At 49.7% G+C, this 12,500-nt stretch overlaps 1 protein-coding gene across 1 annotated transcript in view; it reads left to right on the top strand.

Annotated features, from left to right (window-relative positions):
- The window catches only part of clstn2a (calsyntenin 2a), a 151,534-nt gene that overhangs the window by 55,637 nt on the left and 83,397 nt on the right, over window positions 1–12,500 (top strand). Inside the window, exon 2 of the mRNA XM_035536004.2 lies at window positions 8,961–9,083. Coding sequence (XP_035391897.1) covers window positions 8,961–9,083 — 123 coding nt within the window. The remainder of the gene's footprint in view (window positions 1–8,960; window positions 9,084–12,500) is intronic.

Raw genomic sequence — 12,500 nt, 5'->3', positions numbered from 1 at the left:
GCACCAAGACCGAGCTGTTGGTCAAAGGCCCAACATAGGTGGACATTGTTCGGTTAGTTACATTTCATGACTCAAAGTCATGAATAAAAACTAAGTGCACATTTGCTGGGCAACAAAGGCAGCTGGGCAGTTTCTGGAGGAAATGACGTGTAAGCATTTGGGTAAGATGATCTTTCTTTTGAATTTCATATAGTGATGTGTCTGTTTTTGGTGGTGTTTGTGTTTTCTGAGAAGTGAAGGGGTTTAAATGCCCCTGCCCCGTATGTGTGTGTGTGTGTGTGTGTGTGTGTGTGTGTGTGTGTGTGTGTGTGTGTGTGTGTGTGTGTGTGTCATGCTTTCCCTCGTTCCATCTCTCTCCTTCCCTCCGTCTGTATTGCACAGTGGACCGGCCGCATCGTTTGTAGAGTGGGGCCGTACATCTGGGACAGGAGGGTGGGGTTGGGACAGGTGGACCTGAGACAGGAAGGTGGGGTTGGGACAGGTAGACTTGGGACAGGAAGGTGGGGTTGGGACAGGTGGACCTGAGACAGGAGGGTGGGGTTGGGACAGGTGGATCTGAGACAGGAGGGTGGGGTTGGGACAGGTGGACCTGAGACAAGAGGGTGGGGTTGGGACAGGTGGACCTGAGACCGGAGGGTGGGGTTGGGACAGGTAGACTTGGGACAGGAGGGTGGGGTTGGGACAGGTGGACCTGAGAAAGGAGGGTGGGGTTGGGACAGGTGGACCTGAGACAGAAAGGTGGGGTTGGGACAGGTAGACTTGGGACAGGAGGGTGGGGTTGGGACAGGTAGACTTGGGACAGGAGGGTGGGGTTGGGACAGGTGGACCTGAGAAAGGAGGGTGGGGTTGGGACAGGTGGACCTGAGACAGGAAGGTGGGGTTGGGACAGGTGGACCTGAGACAGGAAGGTGGGGTTGGGACAGGTAGACTTGGGACAGGAGGGTGGGGTTGGGACAGGTGGACCTGAGACAGGAGGGTGGGGTTGGGACAGGTAGACTTGGGACAGGAGGGTGGGGTTGGGACAGGTGGACCTGAGACAGGAGGGTGGAGTTGGCACAGGTGGACCTGAGACAGGAAGGTGGGGTTGGGACAGGTGGACCTGAGACAGGAGGGTGGGGTTGGGACAGGTCGACTTGGGACAGGAGGGTGGGGTTGGCACAGGTGGAGGTTTCTGCAGGTGGAAGTCGAGGCTCAGAGCCATAAACGAGGTGTGAGGAACTAAACAGGCTAAGAAGACCACCCTTTCCATTTCTGCCGCCCTCCGACGGTGTCCTTTCCGCTCCGAGTCCTTTAAAGACGCGCGTCAAGAGGGAGCATCTTCGCAGCCGCCTCTGGTGCCCCGTGTGAGGAACAGTGCGAGCCTCCGCCTCCGCGTCTCCTCTTCAATCAGCTCCACGTGCGCCCGTGACAATACAGCGTAATTCCAGCTCCTTCATAGCGGCGATCCTTCTTGCGCAATCAAACAAAATGGCCGCTTTTAGGTTTAATTGCATCCCCAGTGGTCTAGAGCGTCACATATGGATGATAAACAATGCGGTTAATGAGGGAGCGGTGGAGAATGAGATCCCGTAACAAAGTGACAAAAGTCTACGTACTGAATATGCCAGCTTCCTAATTACGGGCAATTGACATTTCCGAGTCCTCTGGGATATCAGTACGGGACTGACAGCAGCAAATGCCAGGCTGGCGAAACATTATATTATGAAGAAGATTCGGTTCCATTTTTGTTGTAAATTTAATCAAACAACATTTATATTCACGGCTGGCAGCCTGAGTGATTGTCTGTTTAATTGATGTATGAATCGGGTGGTAGGCCGTAGCCTTTTGGTTATCAGGAGCGTTAATGACGCGTCTTTCATACGGCTGTCTCATCGTAGAATATTAGTGGTTACAAAGCAGCGCTGTAGATGTGGACAGAGCCTAAATCATCGCCATGGCAGCACAGAAATTGTCTCTGTGCCATGAGCTCTTGTGCTATGGGTTCTCGACATCAAAGCACGGAGGTTCACACAACCAAAGCAGAGAGGAGAGGATGTGTCGGACAGTCCCCCCTCAGTCCTGCTCGGGTGTGACGCTGCACAAGAATCCCCGTGGGCTGTCCCTGGGTTTCTAGGTGTAGAAACCTCGAATGTTGTATTTATACCCCATGTGTTGCACTGTGTATTGCTTCAGCTGCAACCAACTTAGAGTGAACTTAGCGTTTGAAGAGCCAAGACCTTTATCGACTGAATCACAATGTTCATCTGGCCCAGAGTGCCGTCATTCTCCAAACATCTCTCAACTTGTCGATCTTGTCTGTTAGGCAGATGTCAGATGTCATCCTCTTATTCCGAGGACAGCCTTCCATGCCAGTTCCACAATCACCCCCTTAATTCGTGCGGCCAGTTTATCATATTTCTACCATATGTCTTTTTGAACGACCATGTGATAAAAACGTCTATAAACTGTTAACTAAGCAAATTGCCTCCCCTTCGCGGGAATTCACGAAAGAGCAACAAATTTGATCGCTGGCTGTTGATGGAAGTCAGATATTATGAGCCCCATCAATAGTCGCTAAAGATGAATGAGGATAAGGTGTTTCCCTGTGGGAAGAGTTGGAGTGGAGAGAGAGAAGTCATGTCACTGATCTTAATACATCTGAATGCGACCAGACTCCATCCTGTTTAATGCATGAGTATTGGCTTACGCTAAGTCAATAAGCTTAATTACTGATTTACTGTTAGTCATTTCTGGGCTTTCTAATAGCTTGACTCTAGTTTCTACAGTGGCGCAGAGCACCAGATCTTTAACCGCTCATTTCCCTCTAGTACCCCAGCGGGGTCGACGCCGCCCTGGCTCCGCCTGCTCGCTCTTCTCTGTGTTTTGATTTTTGCTCTTGTTTGCTCCCCTCGCCATGTGGAGCGGCCGCGGTAAGTGAGCAGAGGACGACGTACACGGGGTTGACCTGGAAGCGGTTCAGCATCCAGCAGTTCCTTGTACCTTTGCATGAGCCACAGAGTGTCAGCCTGTTGTTTTCCATCAATTTATTTACGCTCATATACAGAATTAGTTTCATCAGTGTTTAATTACGGTAGGCAATCAGCGTCGGCTCGCTATGAGCAATATAGCATTTGTAATTAGCATTAGAATTAGAATTGCCTCATATTTTCTCTCTCTCTCTTTTCCTCCTCTCTTTCTTTGTCTCTTTTTGTCAGTGCAAGGTACATGTCTCAATTATTGGTTAATACAAACGTCGCGAGCAGAATGTAACACCGATGGTGTCATATGGTCAGAAATTAATAGCATGTTGCATCTTTGAAAAGCACTCGGAAAGTCTCTGTCAATTGAGCGTGCTGTCCCAGGGTTTAATTATTGTTGGAATGCTGACTGGGAATTTCATTATAGGAGGTTGGAGAAAGGTCGAAGTAGATTTGCAAATGTTCGGCTAGCCGCCCACGCGCGACAGGATTTTATTAGGCGCTTGAAATGTTGAAATAATTATATCTCTGACTGAAAAAAATTATTGACTCCAAAATCCACATTTATTCTATGTGGAGCACCTGAGGTCTCCCTCCCTCTGTCTCTCTCTCCCTCTCTCTCCCTCTCACAACTTCGGTATGAGTTAGCGTTACAGCAGCATAACACCAATGACACTGGCCGGTCCCTTCCCGCCTACAACCTCGGCAAGGTCAGAATCCGTAACACACGTCCATGGAACACATATTTTGATTCCGTTCCTTGTCCCCTCCTCTGCCTCTGACCTGGAAAGTTTTCCGAAACTCGCGACGCGCAATAGTGCTCCGACACTGAAGGAGATGAGTGAAGGCGCGTAAAGTGCTAAAACGGGTGTCGTCTTCGGCGGAGGATGCTCAGACAGATGGGGAAGGGTGCTGCATTCTGGGGTGACGTGCATGACGAGCGCACCGAACCGTCCTGGTGTTAAAAGAATTTAAAGAATGCTGGTTAATTCGTGTTCATATTTTAATCATTCACACTTTGCACATTCTACTGACGGAAAACGTCAGGTCATCAGTGTAAGCTGATCGCGCTCGACCGTTCCGTCAGTGCGGAAAAACAAAAGTAAAAAGCAAAAACAAATCTAATGTGGCCCACGTGATTTTTCTTAGGTTGAATCGTCTTCTCGCATATGCTGAAGTGTCTGAAGCTGTCGTGGAGATTTGAGATTTTCCTCCACGGAACAGAAGACGCATACGCAGACGTGAGACGACAGAGGGTGAAGGGTCAGCCGTCGCTCGCGTCTCCTGCCCTCGGCCTATCTCCTCCTGACCGTTTGCTCCGTGAACTTTGAACTCAGCAGCACGGAGAAACGAGGAAGGGGCTGTTAGGACACGCCCACCGTTTACGTACACGCCTGCGCGTATAACACGTACGCCCAGTCGGGTTCAAACGCATTGCCAGCGAATGTGGCTTTTCGTTGCCTTGGTCTCGGAGCAGAGGCAGAATAGCGTACGGGAAGGGGTCTCACCGCAGTGTGCTAATGCTGTATAATGGCTGCAGACACCCCCTGGGTAATAGCTCAGGAATTACGGAGAAAGCACATTGTTCGCAATGACACTCCTAACCTTATTAGAGAGAGAAGGATCTAGAGAGAGACAGAGAAAGAGAACGAGAGAACCAGAGAGAGAGAGAGACGCAATCACAAGCGAGGGGGTATTATTAGGGTAATGGAATGTACACTTTTCAAAGTACGGGTGTTTACTGAATCATGGCCACATGTGTGGTTGCGGTCGCGGGTAACGGGCACGGTACATGTGGAGCTGTGGCGCAGGTGTGTTTGGGGGGATCTTTCAGCAGCGCTAATGCGGTGCAGGGCTGGCGCTCTGAAGGCGCGACTCCGTTAGCGCACACTGGGTTGGAATGACCCACCAGTGAACGGGCGTACGGGGGGGGGATCACACCCCCAGCTGCCTGCTGCTGCCTGACCAGCGTTCCTTCTCTGTGTTCACGCCCCCTCAGCTTTGGCTTCTCAGTCTTTCAGTGTTGTTTTGGTATGCATGCACTCGCACACACACACATGCACGCACGCACGCACACATTCGCTAACGCACATACAGACACACACAAACACACCCCATTTCATGCATATCTAAGCAACAATACAGTGTGTGTGTGTGTGTGTGTGTGTGTGTGTGTGTGTGTGTGTGTGTGTGTGTGCGCGTGCATGCACATGCATGAATTCAAGCTCCCCAGAACTAGTCAGAAAGTCAAAAGAAAAAAAACAACTAACTGAAATGAGGGCTATCACAGCCGGCGTCTACTCTGATCACCAGTAATCCGAAGGCAATCCGCCCCTCGGCCCTGGATTATTTAAGGGTTATGAGGACACACGGGCATCCAGGAGACGTTGCCCGGTGAGAGGACAGACTTGGAGCGAGGGGACAGTGAATCCACTCCATTCCTTCTGTCATTAATTGCTTGGGTAGATGCAGAGCTGCTGTGTGCACTCAATTGTCATCCCGCATCTCAAAGTCCATTAGCCCTCCTGCAAGGACAATGCTTTTCCTGGTTTCCCACTCTTTTTTTTTCCCCTGTGCAACGCTGTCTGCAATTGTGCCTCGTGTTCTTTTCTTAGGTGCGGAGGAAGGCTCACCCTGGAATGAGCCGTGCAGAAAATTCCTAATATTGACTCGAAATGAACCGAGGAGAGGTTGCAGCTTTGTGGGTCTAATGAATTCAGCATCAAAGCTCTTTTCCTCCTGATATTTCAAGGGTTGCCTGTAGCCTGAGAAACACGCAGGTACACTAATGATATGAAGTACCATGAAGCCGAAATGTAAGCGGACAGAGACACGGTTGGTTCTGCTTCTATTGGATTTAAATCCAACATGTCAGATTTAAGAAAAAACCATGAGGTTGACATGTACATTGTCAGCCCAGCTGCTGATGCTCACGCGTTATTGGTCAGATTAGGATTAGAAACAATGTCACGGTTAGTACTTGATCGCGAGCTGTGTGCTAGCAGGCTGTCTGGAGCGTGGAGATGTCACTGTATGCTAGGGGTATAGCTGGCTCTGTCAGGCTTTTTGTGAAGTCATTAAAAGTCCCTGCTCATCTGTCTTTTCTGTGTTCAGTCCTGACCAGTAAACTGAATGTGTGCCCAGCAGGGTCGAGTCCTGCTGACTGACCTGGACGGTCCGGAACATTACCCATTTTGGCCACGGCGAGACTCCACGGCTGCTTTAGTAGTGTGTGTCAGTGCCTTCGACCCGCAGCAGGGGGGAACGTGCGGTTTGGAGGTATTTGTTTGGAACCGAGAAGTTTAAGATGCTTCTACACACTTCATTTGTCCGCTGTCATCCCCGGTCACATCGCCACCGGCAACCGTACGGGCCCAGTGCGCCGGCACGCTGCGCATAAGAAATGATGTTTTGAATCATCACGTGTCTCTTTCTCGGCCCTCTTTCCTCGTTCCGGCAGGTCTATTTTCTGTCTGTAAGTCCCAGAACCCTCCAGAGTGATTTGAAAAACATTACAGCCCGTTTTTTCTTTGGTCATCCACTGTGGTCCTTTTCTGGGCTTTTAAGTCTCCTCCTCTTCACCATCCGCTACGTGGCTGACTCGGACGCCCCTAACGGTGCGGCTTTGGCCATGTCAGCGGTGGGCTCTGCGGCGTGGCGATGGCCTGCTCCGTTGGTATTGATGCTCGTACGGAGCAAATGTAGCAGCGGCTCAGGCCTCATGGATCCTCCGCGCCAGACCTTCGACTGGCTGTGTTTTGCTGGAACTAATGACGCAGAGACTCACAGCTGGCCATGAAACAACTGAGCAGCCAGTTGTCCAATTACTAGCAGCCAGTTCCCCGAAACGAGGGCTCCGTGGATAACGAGGATAACATGGATGCGGTCTCCCAAGTGGCCACCCTAAAACAAGCATAAACCCCCCCCCCAAATTAACGGCGATATTCCGCACTCCAGCCTCCGCTGCCTCCCACCGTAACCTCTGCTTCATTTCTGAACCGAAGAGGTGGATAGCGGCTGCAGCTCCGCTTATGCGCTACACTTCCGGTTTCAGCTGTGTGCGCCTGCGGCGTTCGTGAAGTCAGATCAAACGGACGAGATGCACGAGTCGTGCTATCCCTGCTGTACTCTTGAGCAAGGCGCTCCGATTGTCGGATCAGAGAACTGCCCTTGATCCTGGTTTGGAACTGGTCCGGAATCCATGCAGGAGTTCCATGTAAAGGCTCAGATCCATAATTGGATGACTGAGAGCTGCTAACTGGATGGCAGCATGTGGGAATATTAAACCAATCTAAAAGGATGTGAATGAGGAATAGGGGATGTAGCCAGTGGGAATGGTGGGAATGATGAGGGGTTGACGTCTGCCTGTCCACACAGTGATCTGTTCCTGCCCGTTTTCCCAGTATTTACTGAATATGTTATTGCATATTGCGTAGCTGTACATTCGACATTCTGTGGAATATGAATGATCGCCTTAATATGTTACCATCTTTAAAATTGCACTTTTGACCGATGAAAAGGAATGTTGCCTGAAGGGGAACAAAGCGGTTAGAACAGCTTGTTATTATTAATAAGTGTAAAACACTAAGAAAAAAGCATTTGCTAAGAAGGAAGCAGAATGCTAACGAGGAACATGTTTTGTCAGGTGCGATCTGGAGTCATTCTTTTCATGTGCACGTTCCTTGTTATGCTGCTGTCGTATCCGTAATCCAAGGCTCATGATAAGACGTCTTCAGATACTTTATCCCAGTGCATATACTTTTATTATCATTTTATTATTATTATCATCAAGTCGCACCAAACCATAATTGTTTTGATGCTGCTTCTTACATGCATAATTAAAGGGATATTATACAGATAATTAATCTCTATTTTCAGTACATATACATTATTGTTTGACAGAAATGCTTTAATGATATTTGTTCCAATGATAAATGCTTGTAGGTGGAGGAGGAATATAGAAATATTGCACTGACGTCTTTGCAAAAGAACCGTAAAAGTTGTCTTTGACACCAGGAAAGGGTTTCATGGTCAGTGGGAACACCCCCCCTACGGCCTTCTCCTTATGAACGTACAGCGAGATGCTGCGTATGACCGCGTCACAGAGAGATCGACCGTCCGTGCGACCGTTAACCCCTTATCCGGACAAGTGGACGTTCGAAAGTGTCGTCGGTTTGTCCACAGCTGAATGGAAGAACCATCCAAACGTTGCTCAGGGATCGTTTGTGCATGTCTGAATAGCAGCTCGCGCCCCTGGTAACCGTGCTGGGAGCATCGATCGGCTGATGGGTCTGTTGTACCTGTCTATTCAGTAGCCACAAGCAGCCACGGCAACATCGACTCAGATAGAGAGACTGTTGCCGTGGGATACGGAGATGGAGAGGTGGATAGATGGGGCCCTGAGCGTTACACCTGCTTATTGATCAGTGTTTCTTTGCTTGTTTTTCTTTCTTATCTTTTATGGCTAAGTTTAAGATGAACTCTTACTTTTTGTATTGTTAAGCCCTTGAGCATTTAGTACGAGAGCTTGGGTAAATTATTAACATTTATGGAGATGATTAAATTATTCTGAATAATAATTTTACTAATGCCCATGATTCAAATGGGCCAAATAATCTCAGAATGAATTAAAGAAACACACATGAGAAAACAAGTGCAACTTTAAAATCGAATTAATAAGAGCTCAACAAATCGAATAACTAAGTAAATATTCAGAACGACATAATGGATGTAAATGAGCTATAGATCTGGAGGAACAGTCATGTGTTAGCTGCCTTTGTAGCTGTAGATGTGGACCACAACAGTTTGATTTCACAATTGCCATTGAGATTTACTTGGAGTGGCACCAGGTTACCTCCTACAGTTTGTGTGAAACTGGGAATTGGTTGAGAACTGTTACTCAACTCTCTCTTTCTCTCGCTCTTTCTCTCTCTCTCTCTCCCTCGCGCTTTCTCTCTCTCTCTCCCTCTCTCTTTCTCTCTTCCCTCTGTACATACTTTCCAGTGAACAAACACAAGCCATGGATCGAGACGTCCTACCATGGCGTCATCACTGAGAATATGGACACTGTCCTGCTGGACCCGCCACTGGTCGCCTTGGACAAAGACGCCCCCGTCCCCTACGCAGGTACCGCCCTGTCCATACCCAGCTACCACCCTGTCCATACCCAGCTACCACCCTGTCCATACCCAGCTACCACCCTGTCCATACCCAGCTACCACCCTGTCCGTACCCAGCTACCACCCTGTTCGTACCCAGCTACCACCCTGTTCCTATGCAGGACAGAGATCTGTCCTACGGATCCCCCTACAGATCGTCCGGGATCTTTCTCCTCAAACGTGCGCTCAGTGGCGCTCTAGTGGATGGATGAGTGTAGCTGTGCCCGGCTCATATAAAAGAGATTTAGCCCTAGTTTTATGCACTCTTAGAGTGACAGATAGGCCCTGACCCCACTGTTATTCCTGAGCGCACGTCCCGCCCACCAAGTCAATTGCACGGGCGACGGGTGGCCGTCGCGTATGGGAAGGTCCCCCCAAGGCCGGGCTTTCTGCGGTAAGAGAGGGATTGCGTTAAAAAGAGACTAAAACAATCTGGCAATGGGGCAGGAAAAAGACAGTTATATAGAGCGTATTTATATGAGCAGGCTGTCTGGATGTTGAGGGTTCGTTATTCAGAAGCAGCGCGCGCATGTGTGTGTGTGTGTGTGTGTGTGTGTGTGTGTGTGTGTGTGCGGCGGAAGCAGTGCGAGGACGAGCCAGTTGCACAGTAATTAAACAAAGCGCCTTTTTTTTAAAGCCGGAGAAGCAAAGGAGAAGCCCCAAGACGGGTGGCTCTCTGCAAGCTCATTAAATGACAATGGCAAGAATTAATCTTCTTTCTGGCAGCCCTGGATGCTCCGAAGGTGATGCTCCGAAGCCATGGCAGGTACAGGGAGCTCGGCGACAGCAGCAAGACGACAGGTGTCCCCGCCACACGCCGCAATGTGGCTCCGTGGAAAAATGCAGGAACAGTAAGGAAAGCGCGCGCCCGATCAGAACACGACAACACTTTGAGCACTTGTTCTTTTATGCTGTTGATTTACGTTGTTGGGTCTTGGGGTGTACACCTCGCTTACCCGGTGTTTCCTGCCAGGGACGATTTGTCCTACGCCTTCTGTTTTTCTTCTTGGTGCGCACGGCATTCCGACAGCAGTTTCATCAGCGAATTCCGCCCACACCACCTTTGCCGCCAGGGTCGCGCGGGCGCAGCGGATGGCATCCGACCGTTTTTGCCTGGCCCTCGAGTCAGGTGTGTGGGAACAGGCTCAAAAATTTGTGTTGAGCTAGTGAAACTGCACAAGGTATTCATGAGGTTACATAAGCAGGAATTATGAGAACGGTGCGGAAAACTACACGACAGCTAAGTCGTAGCGGAAGCAGCATTCACATTAAAAACATGTCTGAAAGGAGCCACCGGCGTATTGTCAGAAAGCGGAGAAGCTGTTGTTGCCCTGATCCCGTGGCAGGTGATAATTCTCTTTCCCCTTTTACCGAGAGTCGCCGAGCGCAGGCAGAAGATGGCTGCCGTTGACATTTAGCGGAAGAAACAAGAAAGGACGAAAAGCTCGCGGAGAAGGCCTTCGGTCTTAATCTGTCACTCTTTGGAGGCCCCCCCCACCTCTCGCTCTCTCGTTCTCCTTCCACGCAGGCCTGTGAAATGTTAGCTACGCTTCCTCTTCGCCATGGCTTTGTCATTGATCAGCCTTTTGTCTGTTTAGAGGGCTGCGCGGGGCATTCTCTCGGTGCTCTCTTAATTGGTGTGTGGGAACGCCGCCCGGGAATGTTCCGCGGCTCTGCCCCTCCGCTCCCACACCTTCCCTCGCTCTCGCTCTCTCTCTCTTTCCTGTGCAGGCGCTCGCGCTTTAATGCACAGGAACGATGTTGAGTTTAAAGTCGGCGTTCTATATGCTGATGCAGGGCTCCTGAAGATGAATTATTTCTGGGAAGAAGTCTTTGTTTCCCCCTGTAGAGAACGGAGCGCGCGTGGAGCGTTCGCAATCAAATTACTTTGAAGGATCGCTCTGGAGCAGGAGGCGGAGGAGCAGGAGCAGGAGGAGCAGGAGCAGGAGGAGCAGGAGCAGGAGGAGCAGGAGGCGGAGGAGCAGGAGCAGGAGCAGGAGGAGCAGGAGCAGGAGGAGCAGGAGCAGGAGGAAAAAGAGGAAGAAGCTTCATTCGCGAATTCTTTATCGGAGCCAATGCCCCTCCCCCGTTCGGCTCCCTGTCCGGATGATGTAGGGCGCTGTATTGTTCATGCTGAACTTTACTCTCCCCACACCGGCTTAGCCAAGAAAACAAGTGCAGGAGCACGATCCGGACCAGCGTGGAAAGCACGCTGGGAGCCCGCAGCGGAAGGCGCTGGAAGAGAACTGCACATTGTAGACAGTGCCCAAACGCTTCCCTTTATTCGTGGACAAGCCATATCCGAAATTGATGAGGAAAGTGTTAGTTTTTAATGCGTCTGGGGTGGCGCTGCGCTAATCGATAAGGCAAATTAAAAACTCCCCAAAACGTATATGTGACGAGAAACTTTAGGAACATTGTGGTATTCTCCACACGTACCACAGAACCGAAGGGGCTGAGAGATAAGGCTCCAAAATGGTTTCATTTTGGTTGCGTTATGGATTGCGCGTTGTTTCTGGTACGTTTTCTGGAACGTTCCTAGCTCTCTCAGGTGCATGGGGAAGGCCTGTGTAGGATTGGGCAGAGGAGTGTTGAAGCAGTCCAGTCACGGTCTTAAAAGGTGTGACATGCCGCTATTTCACTGAGGCGTTCTCATCACTCATGTGAAACAAAGCCACGTTAATACATCTGAAAGTTGAGGTCCCTTTGATCAATATTGCACTTAATGAAGCATAGTTTGGAAACAGTAGACTTTTAGTCCTTGAACATGGTACATTATAATTATGGAGAGGGAATGAACACACACAAACACACACACACACAACCATGAAGAGACCATCCTGTAATATATTGTAAACCACTCATTTGTGGAACCTACGTGAGGTATGAGGTATGCATTTCTGGTTAAGCATTCAGAACACAAGCGAAAACTGCACGGTAATTAATAGCAACCCCAACTGCCTGCTCCTTAACGGCCTGCTGTGACAACACTGATTAACGTGAAGATGTTTTTCATATTGACGAATGAATGTGAAAGGTATAACGAACGGGATTACGTGGGTATTAGGCAGGCGGGCGCCACGGCTGTGCAGTGAAGGCTTCAGAACAGCACTCGCGGGCACAACAGGTTCTGTCTTCATGGCTCTGGGAGAATTCAGTGGTGGGGTCTGAGGCCTCTCAATAAGATTCGTTTATCTGAGGTTTTGACGGGCAGTATTGACACATGCGCTAATTGCCTGTGCTTTTCCTATCGTCTGGTGGCTTTTCTGAAAGATGGCTGATTTTCTGAGAGGGTTTGGATCTGATTGCACACTTGCACGCACGCACACACACACACAGAGACACACACACACACACATACACACACACTTTCAAATGCAGGAAT

The sequence above is a fragment of the Electrophorus electricus genome, chromosome 20, assembly GCF_041902795.1.
Source record: "Electrophorus electricus isolate QZ-2024a chromosome 20, ASM4190279v1, whole genome shotgun sequence".
Taxonomy (NCBI): Eukaryota; Metazoa; Chordata; class Actinopteri; order Gymnotiformes; family Gymnotidae; genus Electrophorus; species Electrophorus electricus.
The sequence above is the reverse complement of the archived record's forward strand: the minus strand, read 5'-3'. Positions and strand labels throughout refer to the sequence as shown.